This window comes from Amphiura filiformis, chromosome 20 (assembly GCF_039555335.1).
Source record: "Amphiura filiformis chromosome 20, Afil_fr2py, whole genome shotgun sequence".
Classification (NCBI taxonomy): domain Eukaryota; kingdom Metazoa; phylum Echinodermata; class Ophiuroidea; order Amphilepidida; family Amphiuridae; genus Amphiura; species Amphiura filiformis.
The window spans coordinates 8,512,229-8,530,012 of NC_092647.1; the positions used below are offsets into that span (position 1 = coordinate 8,512,229).

A 17,784-nucleotide genomic window follows, 5' to 3' on the forward strand; every position below is an offset into this window, starting at 1 on the left:
CCCAACTTGTACCTAAATGGAATCAGCCAATTTTTTTGTGTTTGTAGGTCAACAGGTCAATGTCCTCCCATAGAAATGTGTGTTAAACGGCCAAAATAACCAGCGGGTTGTTTTTTCACTTTACCTTGTTATTTCAGCTCAAAATGGACATAAACCTTTCCTGATCTACAGGGAAAGCAGAATTACGCATCGCACACAAGCACAATTAAACGTGAAATTACAGATGGAAACATTATTTCCCGATCATTATTAATAGCATTATTTCAGCATTTTGAGTTCATAATAAAAAATTTAAAATTTGAAGGAATTCGTACATTGAGGCTTTAAATTTCGAGTGAATGTCCGTATTTATTGGTAGAACCGTGAGTCATTCAACACTTCAAAGATGTTGTGAAGGAGTTGACTTCACGGTTTACCTGAGAGACACTGCAATGGTCATACCTATTCGCTGTCGAAGTGATGATGTTAAAGGATTAATTACCATAGCAATAGATGAATACAAATTTTGAAAAGATCGCCCTGCACTACAACACAGGGATCTACACGAAGGGATAAGCATCCTAGAGTGCTGCCCTCATTCGGAATATGTATCCTAGGTCTAGACAATAGGCAGATTAGCGGCTATTTTGTCTTCGACATGATTTTATTCACGTGTCCTTATACTTTAAGGCCCGGTCACACTATGACGAATAGGGGTGAACGGCAAGCGACGTTAAGCTGCGAATTGCAATTTTGAATTTACCGTCACTCATCGTGGGTTGCCGTTATTAGTTGTCGCTGACGAATCCGTTAGTGACCGCAGACGGTCGAAATTATTCGTCGCGTACGTAGGCAAATTTTCAACATGTTGAAAATTTTGTGACGACAAAAATATTTTGTTGGAGACCGCAACCCTCATTTCTTTGACGTTTCCATACCGTGCGATGCCGTCTCTAGTCGTTTTGAGGTCGTCACAATTTCGTTGGTAGTCGTTGTAAACGACCATTGACGAAATAACAACGGCAAGTGACGTCACATCTCGAACCCTGACGACACGTTGCGGCAAGTAACGAAATTGTAACGATATTGGTGCGACAGTGACATGCGAATTTTGTTCGGAGAGTGACGGATATTGACTGTTGATGGCGGGTCGTTTGCGAGTACCTGCGGTATTGAAACGGTGGTCTGCGATGGGTTACGATTTTTAAACGATGGTCCACGATTTTAACCTTTTGTGCGATTTTGACATTTTTTGACGTCAGTTCGATTTCAATAGACTGTCCGGCACGATGCAATTTTGAAGTTCATATAAAAGAAATATCAATAATAATCAAAAATATTAATATTTCTGATTATTTTTGATATTGATATTGATGTTAATATTTTGATTATTATTGATACTGATATTAACATTTTGATTATTATTGATATTGATGATAATATTATTGATCATTATTGCTATATTAATATTAATATTTTTGATTATTATTGATATTGATATAATAGTTTGGATTATTATTGATATTGATTTTAATATTTTGATTATTATTGATATTTTTTATTATTATTATTGATATGTGTAATATTTTTATTATTATTGATATTGATATTAATATCTTTGATTATAATAATTGATATTGATGTTAATATTTTTGATTATTATTGATATAGATATTAACAGTTTAGATTATTATTGACATTGATTTTACTATTTTTGATTATTATTGATATTTATATTATTTTTTTAATATTATTATTGATATGTGTAATATTTTTTATTATTATTGATATTGATTGTGGGATAGGCTTTTACGACGGGAATTCATAACAATTAGTGGGTTTTTATCGGGTTGCCGTCGGACAAGTTTAGAACTGTCAAGCTTTCATCAGGAGTAGCTCTGACTTCTTCAGGACAAAGTACCTAAGAATGAGACATGTAGACCACCCTTGCCTACTGATGACTTCTGAAAGAGCCGTTCACTGAAGACTGCCCTTGTCAACAGAGAACAAGGAGATCTCGCCTATCTGCTAATATACAGGTTTTGGTGGCCCCTTGACAAGGGGCAGTCTTCATTGAACGGCTCTTTCCAGAGCCACCAAACCATTAAATTTACCAGATAGGCGAGGTCTGCTTGTTTCTGTAGACAAGGGACAGTCTTCAGTGAACGGCTCTTTTCAGAGCCATAAAACCTTTAAAATCAGCAGATAGGCGAGGTCTGCTTGTTTCTGTAGACAAGGGGCAGTCGTCGGTGAACGGCTCTTTTCAGAGCCATAAAAACATTATATTAGCAGATAGGCGAGATCTGCTTGTTCTCTGTTGACAAGGGGCAGTCTTCAGTGAACGGCTCTTTTCAGAGTCATCAGTAGGCAAGGGGCGGTCTACATGTCTCATTCTTAGGTACTTTGTCCTGAAGAAGTCAGAGCTACACTAATTGTAATTGATATTGATTTTACTATTTTTTATTATTATTGATATGTGTAATATTTTTGATTATTATTGATATTGATGTTAATTTTTTTTTTATTATTATTGATATAGATATTAACAGTTTAGATTATTATTGACATTGATTTTACTATTTTTGATTATTATTGATATTTATATTATTTTTTTTATATTATTATTGATATGTGTAATATTTTTTATTATTATTGATATTGATTGTGGGATAGGCTTTTACGACGGGAATTCATAACAATTAGTGGGTTTTTATCGGGTTGCCGTCGGACAAGTTTAGAACTGTCAAGCTTTCATCAGGAGTAGCTCTGACTTCTTCAGGACAAAGTACCTAAGAATGAGACATGTAGACCACCCTTGCCTATTGATGACTCTGAAAGAGCCGTTCACTGAAGACTGCCCTTGTCAACAGAGAACAAGGAGATCTCGCCTATCTGCTAATATACAGGTTTTGGTGGCCCCTTGACAAGGGGCAGTCTTCATTGAACGGCTCTTTCCAGAGCCACCAAACCATTAAATTTACCAGATAGGCGAGGTCTGCTTGTTTCTGTAGACAAGGGACAGTCTTCAGTGAACGGCTCTTTTCAGAGCCATAAAACCTTTAAAATCAGCAGATAGGCGAGGTCTGCTTGTTTCTGTAGACAAGGGGCAGTCTTCGGTGAACGGCTCTTTTCAGAGCCATAAAACATGTATATTAGCAGATAGGCGAGATCTGCTTGTTCTCTGTTGACAAGGGGCAGTCTTCAGTGAACGGCTCTTTTCAGAGTCATCAGTAGGCAAGGGCGGTCTACATGTCTCATTCTTAGGTACTTTGTCCTGAGGAAGTCAGAGCTACACTAATTGTAATTGATATTGATTTTACTATTTTTTATTATTATTGATATGTGTAATATTTTTGATTATTATTGATATTGATGTTAATATTTTTTTTATTATTATTGATATAGATATTAATAGTTTGGATTATTATTTATATTGATTTTAATATTTTTGATTATTGTTCATATTGATGTTAATATTTTTGATTATCATTGATATTGATATTTTTGAGTGTATGACAGAACGTTGTGAAGAGTGGGAACGCCAAAGTGGACTATACGACCCGCACACACACACACAGGCTTTGATGTCGGCCGCTGAGTCACGTCATCATCGCCGCAATCCACCGTCAGCTGCCGTTCCTTGCCACAAGCAAATCCGCTGCCAGCCGTCCGACCTCGTTGCTTGTTGTCGGGCTCCATCGAGACATCGTCACTCGCCGCCCAGACAACGTCCGGTTTTGGTCGCAAGTCTCCGTTTCCTGCCGCAGCCTTTCGTCCCTTGCCGTCGTGTTGTCGCTGAAGGTCGTTCCCACTCGTCAGCGAATCTTGTTTTTCCTCTTTTTGTTGTCGCTTTGCCGTCAACATTTTGTGATTTTCACGTTCGTCACCTTTCGTTGCTTATCGTCCGTCATAGTGTGACCGGGCCTTTAAGGCCCGGTCACACTATGACGGACGGATTCGTCAGCGACAACTAACGGCAGCACACGGTGAGTGGCGGTAAATTCAAAATTGCAATTCGCAGCTTAACGTCGCTTGCCGTTCACCCCTATTCGTCACAGTGTGACCGGGCCTTAACGTCGCTTGCCGTTCACCCCTATTCGTCATAGTGTGACCGGGCCTTTAGTACACAAATATATAAGTTAACAGGTTTGAATATACAATATATTCTGTAGTAAATCGATTAAACGAAGGTGTTTGTTCAGGTATTATATATGCTTGATAAAATTAAACTGTCTGACCAGCTAGTATTCTCCTTCGCCGTCAGTGTGATTCCAGACACTCCACGTACCGTGTTGCGAAGGTGGAGGAGACTAAAGCTGTATTGACGAACACGCATGCGTTAAAAATTATGTAGCCTAAGTCGAACAATAGCGTGACGTAGTTTCCGGCATTGTTCCTATGCACTTTCACCTTCCTTGTACAACATTCACGCGGTACCTATGCATTGAACCAACGCTCTGCAGGGTCTATTGTTCTATTGTTTCCGATTAGAGCGCTGACATATTGGAAAATGTTGCCAATCAATATTCATGAGAGTGTACATTCAACGTCCAGTTTGCGAAATTGGGTGAGTTGTGTTTGGTAGGTGTGAAATACATCTGACTGGGCGTTTTAATTACGTAACGAATAAAGGCATTGACATCATCGAATGGCTGCCCAGTGCTGTTATGTGTTTTATTATTATATAGGCCTAATAATTATTATTAAATGTATTCATTATTCGTTTCTTTTCCCTTCTCTGTACTTATTGTTTCCTAGGCCTACACTTTATCACACCGTCGCTCTCATTGTCCCCTCTCACCCTCCCTCTCTCATTCCCATCATTTTCTATATATCTCTATTTATCTACTTGTCTTTATTATATCTTTTTATTTCTCCCTTCCTCCAGCCCTCTCTCATTCTCCATATCCCCTCCTCCCCTCTTCCTCCCTCCTCCCCTCCCAAGACTTCTAACAGAGGTGAATCTGCCCCTCCCCAACCCCCTCTCCCTGGGTACGCCACTATTTCTATACCAATCTCCTTCTTAAAATAAAATTAAATGGAAATTTCTTAAAAACAACCTTTATAGGCCTATGCTTATACTTACATGTATACTACACCACATTTCGCCATACAACATTTTAGAAACGCTTGCTGTTAGAATAAGAAAAATTTTAATGCTAATTTATTGCACATTCTAGGGAAGCGTGGTTACCTTTTTAAAATAACCGAATCAGAGGGTTTTCAAGTAAATATTTTTCCTGTCAAAACTGAAGCATCCTCTGTATAAAAGAAAATATGAATATTAACTGCACATCATATATAACGATTCGTGATACCCAATTGTGTCACATTTGATGTTGTTTTAGAGGTAGAGAATTTTATTTCAATTTTATATACGCCAAAATATTTTTTAATTGAGCAAGAATAAGGATAGAAAACACGTTGAAAATTCTATGTGAATATTACATTAGACACAACCAAAGATTACGGTTTCGTTTTTATGGTAATCTAATCTTTTATTTCCTGAAAAAACATTTGGGGTCTAATGTCGAATATGCACATACTTGATCAAAACATCGAACGTGTATACCAGAAAATGGTAGGTTACTCTATAGTATTTTACTGACCATGGAAATGTACTGAGACACGAGCACGTGTCAAAATCGATATAATGTATTGTCCATATAGACGCCCATTTATCATGTTTATTGTTGGATTTTTTTTTTGTATAAAACACGCAGTTAACAATAATTGAGGGCTAATAATACACATAAATGTTTTTAGGCAAATAAAATTCCAAAATATGGTACGTTTTCTGCCTTTGCTTGTCACGTGGTAGGCCTATGTTCAAATTGCGATCATATCTTTAAGTAAGTTTCAAATGGATTCCAACAAGACAAGTGGCCGAGTGGTCTAAGGCGCTTGGTTCATAGTGTTTCCAAAGTAGTGTGCCGTGAGTTCGAACCCCGCCTCCGCCAAACTTTAATGAATTAAAATTAAAATTTTACTTTTGAAAAATTTCATATTGGGGAAATGTGACTGGCAGAATTTATGTATGGCGTAGAGTGGTGTGCATGTATACGTATAGCGATTACCATTATAGTGTAATATATATATATGGACTGGACATGGCAGCCTTCATACATTCTAATGTGTAATCGATCAGCAAGAGCATTCAATTTATTTAAATGAAACGCCTAACGTCAGGTGGGTGGTAAAGATGATTGCATCGACAGCTAAAGCCTCCTTATAGACTTCAGACCCACACGAGCACAAATTTGGGATAGGTGAGTACAATGGTACCACTTTACACATGACTGCCCTTACACATGACTGTAGTGTGGTCACTTATTGATACTCGCCTGTTGTGTAGAGCGTTAATATGATGCCGGATCAGTGACCAATTTAATGGCGGAACCCCTTTATTCGAAACAATGGTACCATTTTTATGAATAGCCTGTCGCAACTTCTAATCGGCATCAAACGAACAAAAGATTATATAATCTATTGCGACTCTATTTCTATTTAAAAGCTCTTTGCATTGAACCATATGTCAAAGAAATGCTAATCACTCGCAGCTGTAAGATTAGTATCATTGAAAAGAGCGGTATTCTATTCAATCTAGAATTGCAGACATACACAGGTGATGAGTGTATCCTGCTTGTAGTGCAAGGCGATCTATTCAAAAATTGTATTCATCTATTGCTGTGGTAGTTTAGATTATTACATAACTTCGACAGCGAAAAGTGACTGAAGTACTTTAATGTGTGTACTCTAAAAGCAGCACGTTTAAATTTGTGCAAACTAATAATGCTTTATATTAGTTTCCTCTCGACCATTATTTCATCTCAATCATATAGAAATTTTTAAAATCGTCATTATTTTAACTTGAATATAATACATATAAATAAATTGACAACTTATGTCTCCCTTTAAGATAGAAGACGAAAGCTGTATCAAAATGATTGGTACCCATCAGCTTTTCGTCTGATGAAACACCTGCTTTTCATAAGCATCTACGTCATTCTATATTAATACACGATGTTATGAGTATATTTTTGATGTGGCATTCTTGACCAATCTTTTTGACACACCCTGTATATATATCACGTTGCACGTTCTTTATTTTTTTAACTTCCGTATATTCATATAAATAACTGATTTGTTTTTCTTCTCTTTGCTAGTATCTGATTGTTTTTCCCCATTGTGTTTAGATACCTCCTTACTATCTGATGCCTTATTATTATTCTTCATGACTTGAATGTTTGAATACTTGTGCGATTCTTGAGCTTTTATCGTCGATGGATTTTCTATTTTTGTATCAGGTGGAAATGAATACTGATCTTCATCTGCATCAGATATATCATCATGTCTGCCATCACTAATGTTCGATGCGTCGGCTGTTTTATTCATTGTGTATACTTTTGAGTAATACTCATTTTCCGAGTCTTGGCGTTTCGGTGATTTAATATTTGAGTCGCTTTTCCTGTCAATTGCATCAATAACATAATCCGACTCATCGGCTCCTTCTTCAACTTGCATATAATAAGGGTTTTCTTTAGGTGTCCGCTGAGCACCAACTCCGTCATTTTCTACTACTTGTATGTAATAATTATTTTCTGTATCAGATTTTCGGCGCTGTTCGTTCAGGTAGCTTAGTCTTGGACTAGACTCTTGAACAACTGAGTAATACTCTTCGCCGCCATCTTTTCGTCGAGATTTCGTTTTCGGAGACATGCCTACTCCATGTTGCACAGCAGAAATTCGCACTGCTTCGGGACGGACATAGTTGTAGCTGAGACCACTTGGATCACGCCTTGGATTGAGTCCCGGACTATTTGAGTTGCTATCAATGTCATCTGGGCATTAAATAAAACATAGAACAAAGTTCATTTTAATAAAGTATTGAATTAAATAAATCGCTTTAAATAAAATATTACATTAAATGATTTGCTTTGTCTTAAGGGATCTGAAATGAGCGTTTTGAGCGTTTCGACAGTATTTTTATGGAACATGAGAGCACCTCAGACGTATCGAATTGCATTCTGAATACGAAGCATGTCTTTCTGATATCAAATAATTTTCATTTTTGAAAATCACGATATAATACAAATTTTATGACAAATTATAAAAATTTGATATTTTTCAAATTTTGATATATAACAGTCCTCGAAGTAAATTTTATAAATCTAATGATATATTCTTAAAGTGTATGTAGCTGGGAGGAAAAGCCGACGATCAATTGAAAATTTTGACCTTTCATATTGAAGATATGGATTTTTTCCCAAAAAGACCTAATTTTTTTGGTGTTTTGGGGAAAAAATCCATATCTTCAATACGAAAGGTCAAAATTTTCAATTGATCGTCGGCTTTTCATCCCACCTACTTTACACGTTAAGTATAAATCATCAGATTTATAAAGTTTACTTCGAGTACTGTTAAATATCAAAAATATCAATTTTAATGATTTGCCATAAAATGTGTATTACATTGCGAATTTCAAAAATCAAAATTATTTGATATCAGAATGACATTCTTCGTATTCAGAATGCAATTCGATATGTCTGATGTGCTCTAATGTCCCACAATAAATACTCTCCAAACGTTCATACCTCTTCCCTTAAACCATTCGTATAGTATATGCCTACTTGATTCGATAAAAGATATTCACATATATTTTTGTAAGCTTATAGCAGCACAATATGTTGTTAGTGCGTGACGGTGTTCCCCGTTTAATTTAAAGCCCGATGACCATTTTGTTGTCAAGGAAGAGGTAACACCACGCAGTAGTGCAGCCAGGTTTTCGCAGGGGGCACAAACAGAATGACTTATGGACAAATGTGCAAAAATTTGCAATGTTAATGCTTAAATGTGCCAACATTTGTTTAATTTGTCACTTTGTACAAATAAAAATGGAAACCAGCGACGTAAAGCACAATATTAAATCGATACCCAATTTGATTTGATCCGAGCTGCTAGAAGCATTTGAAATATGTGACCGTATCGTGCGAAGGTGTTGCGGTGAGACTTTGAAACCTTCTCTGGTCTATCTGAAGTAGGCCCTATCCTATACGGTATTATCACAACTATATTTGAAATACTTGATTTTATCAGAATTGCAATCCCGGGTTGCGGTGTCAGATCGAGATAAGCGGTATTATTAAACAAACACCAGATTCATCATGTACATTTCAGTGAGCAAATATACAGACTACTATTACCGTTTTACATGTATTTAATATAGAAAACTGTAGTTTTGTTGCTCAGTGTTATTGGCTGCCACGCCCAATTGGGTCTGTAATAATTAAAAGAGGAATACCGACCGCAGTACAAAAGCTATCGGCCCAAATGTTGGATACTTTATACCAAAATTAACCCGGAAACAGTCGAGTAGCATTTTTAAATGCTACTCGACTGTTTATATTAAAATATTGACACTTACCATCAGGCCTTATAGGCACAGGTGGGGGACTTTCTCTTTCGTCCCTGAAATTAATATAAGAATGTAAAGCAAAATATCTGCATTAACAATAAAACTTGCAACATCTTTTCGTTGGTAATGGGAAAAAATCACACTTTCATGACTTTAAATCACTCATTGCTGCTATATCAGACACAATACTAAGCAGTCAGATGAATACGAATGTATTCTCCCTATCTCCTGATATCAGATGAATATAAACATGAAAAATAAAAGCCAATGCTGCCATGTATTTGCCCTGCCTCCCCTCATCAAACTTTTGGGGTTTTTTTTTTCTATTTTTTGTTTTTGCAGACATGCCAATTATTCGCAGCTATTTCGTTGTTAATTCTACTCTTCTCCCTCATTGGAAGGCCAAGGTTGCATGTTGCTAAAATGACATATTATTTTGCTTGGACAATGATTTGCCTCTAACGTACCTCTCTGCATCTATCCTTTCCATGCGTTTCTGGTACAGGACCAGTGCCAATGCAATGAGGAGCAGTACCACGAGTAATGCAGTGAGACCAAGCCCAGCTGCTAATGCTAAGTTAACATTCGATGATGGTCCACCACCCTCAGGAAAAGCCTCTGTGATGTCTGCAAAGAAACAAGTAATTTAAACAGTATAGTCATTATTTCATTTATCATCTAGACTGCGTGTTTTATCTAGAAAGATAGAAACAATGTAAAATATAATTTCATTTCACTTCTTCAAAGCCATTACCATGATTACTGAATTGAAAAGTTTTAAATGTAGATTTAAAATTTGAGATTAAACTTGTCAGGTTCGTCAAGTTTAATTGTAAATTAATTGCAAAATTAATCTTCAACAAATCTTACTAAATTCAAATATTTTCCTTTTAACTATTAAAAACGCAAAGCAATGCAATTTTAATCTCGCTCGCCCAACAAGCGAGAGGTCGGGGATTCAAGTTCCCGCACAGGCAGGTATATCCGGAGTTTTTACTCTGGTATATCTGCCTATGCATGTTATATTTCCATTTGTAAATTCATGTTTAAATGTGCTAGTGTGAGATGCGTAATTCTTCTTTCCCCCGTATATTGATATATTAAGAATAAAGCATCATTAATTTGATCTCGTGCGCTAGTTTGTAATGTTTCCATGTTCCAGTATATGATGCGTAAGCCTCTTCCTCTGTTTTTATTAATAATACATGATTATTATAAGTGTTATTATTATTATTATGATTATTATGATTTAGAGAATAAATGATAGATTTTGTCTTTTGCCTATACAATATCGTGTCATAATGGATGGGCTGGCCAATATTTTGAGTAGTGGATGCCGGCGCAGCCGGTATCCACTACGATAAAAATATTGGCCAGCCCATCCATTATGACACGATATTGATAGGCAAAAGACAAAATCCTATCTTTTATTCTCAATCTTATTCAGTTTTAATGTAATTTTTGCTAGAAAAACTGCCCTTTTTCAGACAAAAATAAAGTTACTTTTGAGGACATCCCCGTTGTTTTAAATGAACGAAACCATCACGAACATCTAAGCCGCCGAATCGCGTTCTTAGTTCTCGCACGTGTATTACGCGAACGCATTATCGCGTGATCACAAGCGTGCCGCCGTTGCGTGGCGGCGCGCGCCCTGACTAATATCACTATCAACTATTGTGAGATATTATACACCAGAAAACCAATCAAATTACGTGAATTCTTTACAAGACGCACCCATTGAATAAGAATTATTATTAAATAATGTTTTATTTAGAAACAATGCATTCAACTTGTAATGATAACAATAAAATTCCCTATAGCTTTTCAACTGCTACATGTATGTACAGCAGATCAAAGTTCATATTTGAATAAGTATAAGAATTGTTATAGTTATGTTGCACGAATGTAAAATGACGCTGAAAGATACAATGTAAATAGGGTTTATCATATCTGTCATGGCATCTACAATACCATAGTTTCTTTACTTTGAACTTGACATACCGGTACAATATTTACACAACCACCCCCACAAAACTGTATTTAGAAAAAAACATATTTTTTGACTTTCAAGATATCGTCGCGTATTTATCTAAAAAAAAATTTCAGGACAACATAATGCTAATACAATTGGTAACGGTTTTACAACATTGTTACAATGTTTCAATGTCACAATGATTGTATGTATAAGTAACGACACAATTGCAGTTATACCTGTAACATAAATACCAGTTGCTGATGTAACAGTCCTGTTGATGTTATCTGTTGTATCCATAGTTGATGACTTCAAAATGGCAAACCTTCAAAATAAAAACAACAAGATTAAGATTGTTAAGGGTAGACGAGGTATTGTTGGTCGAAGCAACCTAAAAATCGATTTTCAATATCTAGATCAATATATTATTGAAAATTAATACCTTGATGTTTTGCAAAAGTTCATTCTACAAATCGTATACTTTGCAAACTTGCTTAATTTATTGTTGTTAATGAGTTATGTACGTTTTACAAAAAAGTGTTGTTGTTTCAGCCCTCTTTACAACGTAACTCAAGAACCGCAGCACCTATAAAAGTATATCTGTGATATTTGAATTCTTCTACACACTCGCTATGAATTGAGCAATGCAGCTTTTGCCAAAGTTCCCTACCATTCGTAAGATGCTGTGAACTACCAAATCACAACAGTTTAAAATAATTAATAACCTTAACAATGTTGTTTTAAGGTGGTAACAGTCCCAGACAAACGAGAACCTAGACCAATAACTTTGACTCGCGTAGTGAAGCCGACACTGCTTAGCAACGAATTTGACAAGGACGCATACCCGGACGCAAACAAGCAGACATGTTCGCGTCTATGGAACATGTTGCATTTGACGCGGCGAAAACGGCGCAGTAATCACGCAAACACGAGCGCGTCAAACATGTATGCGATATTTCTCCGCGCCTAGTAACCCCGTCAATCCGTCTATATCACCTTGGATACGGGGCTTCACCTCCCGCTGTGGTAAAGGATGGGCAGTAATAGGTCTAGGTGGTATGTCTATGGTAACAGTGACCTGCACTTTACAAATCAACATTGAGATTTTGTCATCTGAAAATTATGATTCGAGGGCTCAGAACCAGAAAGCCGTAACTCAAGTTGGTTCCTTGCTCTGGTCTTCAAAAATCAATATGTTTCCTATTGAATTTTGTCGTGATTAATTGACTGTATTTTCTATTGTTCGCTGTCGACTTTGTGCTCATTTTGCGGGAACAGGTGATTGTGAGTTGAAGCTTTCTGGCTCTCAACCCTCGATTAATGTTTGCATCCATTTATCTCCAAATTCATATAAATATGGAATGGTATTGTTCAGTAACTTCAGTTTCGTGATTGACCTCCGTGTAAAAGGTAGAAAATATTATGAATTCTTATTCAATGGGTGCGTCTTGTAAAGAATTCACGTAATTTGATTGGTTTTCTGGTGTATAATATCTCACAATAGTTGATAGTGATATTAGTCAGGGCGCGCGCCGCCACGCAACGGCGGCACGCTTGTCTCCTCAATGATTGCGCGATAATGCGTTCGCGTAATACACGTGCGAGAACTAAGAACACGATTCGGCGGCTTAGATGTTCGTGATGGTTTCGTTCATTTAAAACAACGGGGATGTCCTCACAAAAGTAACTTGTTTTATTAAAATTGTTCAATAGTGTATAATGTAACATAATACAAAATAATGAAGAACCGCTTTTTTATATTGAAATTCAGGTAAATCAATTTTGATTGTAAGAATTCATCCATGTACTTGGAGACACTTTGGACACTGTATACAGGTTTTCACATTTTTATTATCATATAAATGAACCGATGTGTGCATATTTGATACATTTTGCATCTTTTTCCACTGGCATGCTATTTTACATAGGAAAAACTAGTATGTCTGATCTTATTATAATGACACCCAAATCATGTGCCTGTTACATGTTTATGTCTTTTGTTCCCCGGTATGGGCCTATACAAAGTGCATTCGGCCGAATAAAAAAGATACATATTTAGCGTCCAGGATTTGGAAGGAAGAGGTGCTTTTTTTCTCTTTTATTTTCTTTCTGAAAAATTGTGGAAAGCCCTATTTGGTCCGCTTTTGCATACACTATAATACTTTTTATTTTGTTTTTCTGGTAGGTTAGGCCCCTCTACTGATCACAAAACTTCCTTGAAATGTTTCTAATACATTTTGTAAGGCTATAGAATTTCTCAAGCATCTTCATTAGTTATAACTTAAATTAAAAGAAAATTTAAAGAATCTTCAAAAAACGGAAGCGGGAGGGACGCTAAACATGTTTTTTACTCGTTATTTTAGGTTATACTTCTTGAATCGAATAATTCCATACCTTGTCGACGTAGACAGAGACGGAGATATCTGAGACGGCTGGGGTTTAGGTCCTGGTCGCTGCCCTGGTGGTATACCGAAAACAACAACAACAGACGATACGAAAATGCATAATTGCATACCACAATGATTCTGCTTAATTCTCAAATTCATAATAACATGAATGACATGTCTCTTTTGTTATTCATATCACGAACATCACCAACCTTGAAACTAGTAGCAATGCAATACGGTACTACAAACCAGGAAGTATGACTCCGAGAAGAAATAGGTACGTGTTTAGCAGCAATGCAATACGGTACTACAAACCAGGAAGTATGACTCCGAGAAGAAATAGGTGCGTGTTTAGCCAGTATCACACCCATTAATATTTGGCACCAATCGATTCTATCGATATATCCAATATTCTGTATTTCAAATATGACATATCAAGGTAATAGTCCAAACCAGAGAGCGGGAGTTATAGGCTAACTTCCTAATGATGGCAGTTCATAGTGTCAGGAAAACTCGGACCGTTCAAGTAGCATTGTTATGTTATTAAATGCAATGGTTGAGTTGGTTTGATAAGAATGCATGCAGGTCCCATTACCTCGACTATAATCTTTATTATGCATTGTAAACACGTAATATTTGTCGTGACGTCATACTGTACACTTGTCTGATTTGTACTTTGTACATGAAATGTACGCATATTAAGTAGTTAAAGAATAGTATATAAATACTACTGATTTTCTTGAACTCAGTAGCCCCGCAAACACATATTTTGCAAAATAATTTGCAATCTCCCTTTTTTTACTTGGGTATAAAAGGGTAAAAGGTATATTAACATTCAAAAACATTTTTGTAAACTAGCTGTAACGTTATTATAATGCTATTTTGTATGCTGAAAAAATATTTCTCAAAAATATTTGCATGCTCGTATAATTTTGAGATTTCATTGAATAGCACCGCAGGCAACTGATATCAAAAGGCCGCTATTCATTATAATAAACATAACCTAAAATTGTACTTTTTCCATAACTAAATAAAAGCCACTGACACACTAATTAACAAAGTCGGCAGAATGAGTTTGTTATCAATGGAATGCTGCCCCAATCAAGTAGCACTACTCATGCTACTGGGTATCTTTTATAGCAGGCTACTAAATAGTAATAAAATGTGCTGAGCTGCACTAGTATACTACAATCCAATTGTTTAGGGGTTTTGTAACACTTTTTAAACACTGCAAGGTGTTTAATTTTTCATTTACACAGTAAAGGTATAGGACAACTAAACACCTAAACACCAAAGTAAACCATATTGTTCGGAAAATAAATGTACATGTGTTTACTTCGTTTACTTTCGTTGAATGCAAACATGTTGAATGTTTAGAATCTAAATATTCTCATGTGTTTACTCTTTGTGTTTATGGGTTTACTTTGTGTTTACTTTGGTGTTTATGTATTTAGGTATCCTATACCTAGTACTGTGTAGATGGAAAATTAAACACCTTGCAGTGTTTAAAAAGTGTTACAGAAACCCTAAACACTTACAGTGTAGTATTATGACTGCTGTATATTATTTTCTTGAAATCAGGTTTTTTTTTGTGTTTTTTTATGTTTATAAATGATGAAGTCATCCCCCAAAACCAGCTGAAAAACTTCTTGCTGTTTTAGTGTTTTGTCTAGAAAGGGATTGGTCATTGGGTTATTCCAGTTGAAATCCATACACCCCGTATAGAATACATTGGTCTTCTACACAGGTATGAATTTCAAATGGTTACTTGTAACTGAATGGGTGACTCCATTTGAAATCTACACCCCCTACGTGGGGCGGCATTAAGGTCATGTCTTACATAGGGGTGTATGTATTTCAACTGGACAGATAATTGTTTAGGGCTTGGTTTACGAGCAAGTCTGGGTTATTAATAAATGTATATTTGTTTTTTTCCATTGTATACGATCATTACAATCATCGAATATCTTCTATGCTAAAAGCTATATAATATGCGCCTTTCATACTCATCGATTTTATTGATAAAAATATCGAGCAGTAGCCAATGGTATAGCGATATATGGATTTTCAGGGGTTTTTAAGTGTCGGTGTAAGATGCTCAATCTGTTACGTAAAATTAATCATCAAGCCGGAATTCAATTGAAAATGCACAGAACTTAGGAATCCAGTGAGTAGAAGAAATCAAGAATAAAAGATTAAAGATGACTGACTTTTGAGTTTAACAAGTTTTCCTCAAATTTTGATTTTATGGAGACCCTATACTATACATCATGTACATGTTCATCATAAAATGAGAGCGTGGAGAAATCATTTTGGTATGTGACATGGGTCATACAATAGAATTATTGTCATTTAGTGCCTTAGTACCCCCTGCTGGGATCACAATTGTAATTATACATTTCGAGGTTGTAATGAAACAATTTAGGCTCTTTTTTCTAACAAGCATCAGAAAGACTTTTGCCACAACACAGTGTTAAAAACTAACATAAAATAGCCGACACATACCCAAAAACCTTCAAGTGCAAGTTGCATGTACGAAAAAATTATCACGTTTGATCATTTTTTCAAAATATGCTGTTTTGTCAAAATGAACATCTAGTTCCTGAGACTAGTAAACCAACAATTGGTTTACTACTTGCTGAGACTAGTGAACCAACAATTGGTTTTCTTCATATAATTAACATGAACTTAATACTAATATGATATTTCTTTAAAATCTATAAATGAAGTCATGAAATTTCTTTCAAAATATCTTATAAATAAAGTAAATTTCTCATATCCCTGAGATATCATTGGTGCATCCGTAAGTACAAAACAATAAAATTTTGAAATTAAGTTCAGCTTTGGCTTCTATCTGTTCTGGGGCGACCACTATTGCCAGCATTTGAGAGTTTGGAAAATGAGCTATAACAATCTTTTGGTTTCTGCTTGACTCCATAATTCTTTTGTGTCAGTTCTTTGATGTTTAATGCACGATAAGCATATCTACGCGGTTCAAACTTAATATGCGCAAACATGGCAAAAGTGGCCCAACACGTTTTCTGGACAATTTATTTAATCGGACATAACTTTTGAATCCAAGCTAGTAAAGAAACCAACTAAATGTCTTCCTTTAGCCAAGATATTACTGATTGTATTGCATATAACATTTGTGCCATAACTCTTTTCGTTTTTTCCTGAGAAGTTAAAATGCAATTGTATAAATTTTATTTATAGTTGTTTGTTTCAATGTTGCAATATTGGCGCTGATTAAGCTGCTGCCTGCAAATTACATTGTGTCTGTTCAGCTCATGTGTGTGTGTGTTTAATGTAAAAATCTAGCAATTTGACCTGCACGTCACCATTAGAGTTTGAAATTTTAAAAACCTTCCTTTTTTTACATAATAAAGTGATTTTTGAGAGGCTACTGAGCTGAGATCGCCACACTCCTGTTCAAACGTGGCTGAAAAACATGTCTGTTGAATGTGCAATTATGTATAGGCATACTTTGAAAACGCAGTGATTTAATAGTGCGCTATGACACACTGACTTTACAAGAATTCCCTGACCACTACGGGCAAGGCACACCATATAAACCATTTACCAATAGTCAGGGACTAACAGTGATTTAATAGTGCGCTATGACACACTGACTTTACAGGAATTCCCTGACCACTACGGGCAAGGCACACCATATAAACCATTTACCAATAGTCAGGGACTAACAGTGATTTAACAGTGCGCTATGACACACTGACTTTACAGGAATTCCCTGACCACTACGGGCAAGACACACCATATAAACCATTTACCAATAGTCAGGGACTAACAGTGATTTAATAGTGCGCTATGACACACTGACTTTACAGGAATTCCCTGACCACTACGGGCAAGGCACACCATATAAACCATTTACCAATAGTCAGGGACTAACAGTGATTTAACAGTGCGCTATGACACACTGACTTTACAGGAATTCCCTGACCACTACGGGCAAGGCACACCATATAAACCATTTACCAATAGTCAGGGACTAATAGTGATTTAACAGT

At 36.1% G+C, this 17,784-nt stretch overlaps 1 protein-coding gene across 2 annotated transcripts; it reads right to left on the minus strand.

Moving 5' to 3' along the window:
* Window positions 1-6,751: 6,751 nt before the first annotated feature.
* On the minus strand, window positions 6,752-14,309 carry LOC140141892 (uncharacterized). 2 transcript variants are annotated; one of them, XM_072163764.1, is made up of 5 exons: window positions 13,966-14,309; window positions 11,606-11,691; window positions 9,862-10,021; window positions 9,404-9,447; window positions 6,752-7,820 (listed from the first exon to the last, which is right to left on the minus strand). In XM_072163764.1, the coding sequence occupies exons 2-5, from the start codon at window positions 11,664-11,666 to the stop codon at window positions 7,084-7,086; spliced, it is 1,002 nt and encodes a 333-aa protein (XP_072019865.1). In that variant the 5' UTR covers window positions 11,667-11,691; window positions 13,966-14,309; the 3' UTR covers window positions 6,752-7,083. The 2 variants fall into 2 exon arrangements, with proteins under 2 accessions (XP_072019865.1, XP_072019863.1); XM_072163762.1 differs by having other exon boundaries at window positions 13,761-14,309.
* Between the last annotated feature and the right edge of the window lie 3,475 nt (window positions 14,310-17,784).

Coding starts and splice junctions, on each gene's coding strand:
- LOC140141892 (XM_072163762.1), bottom strand. CDS start 13,912: ATGAATTTGAGAATTAAGCAGAATCATTGTGGTATGCAATTATGCATT. Junction 11,692..13,760: donor TCTCTGTCTACGTCGACAAG/GTATGGAATTAT, acceptor TTTATTTTGAAG/GTTTGCCATTTTGAAGTCAT. Junction 10,022..11,605: donor AACTGGTATTTATGTTACAG/GTATAACTGCAA, acceptor GTTTCTTTGCAG/ACATCACAGAGGCTTTTCCT.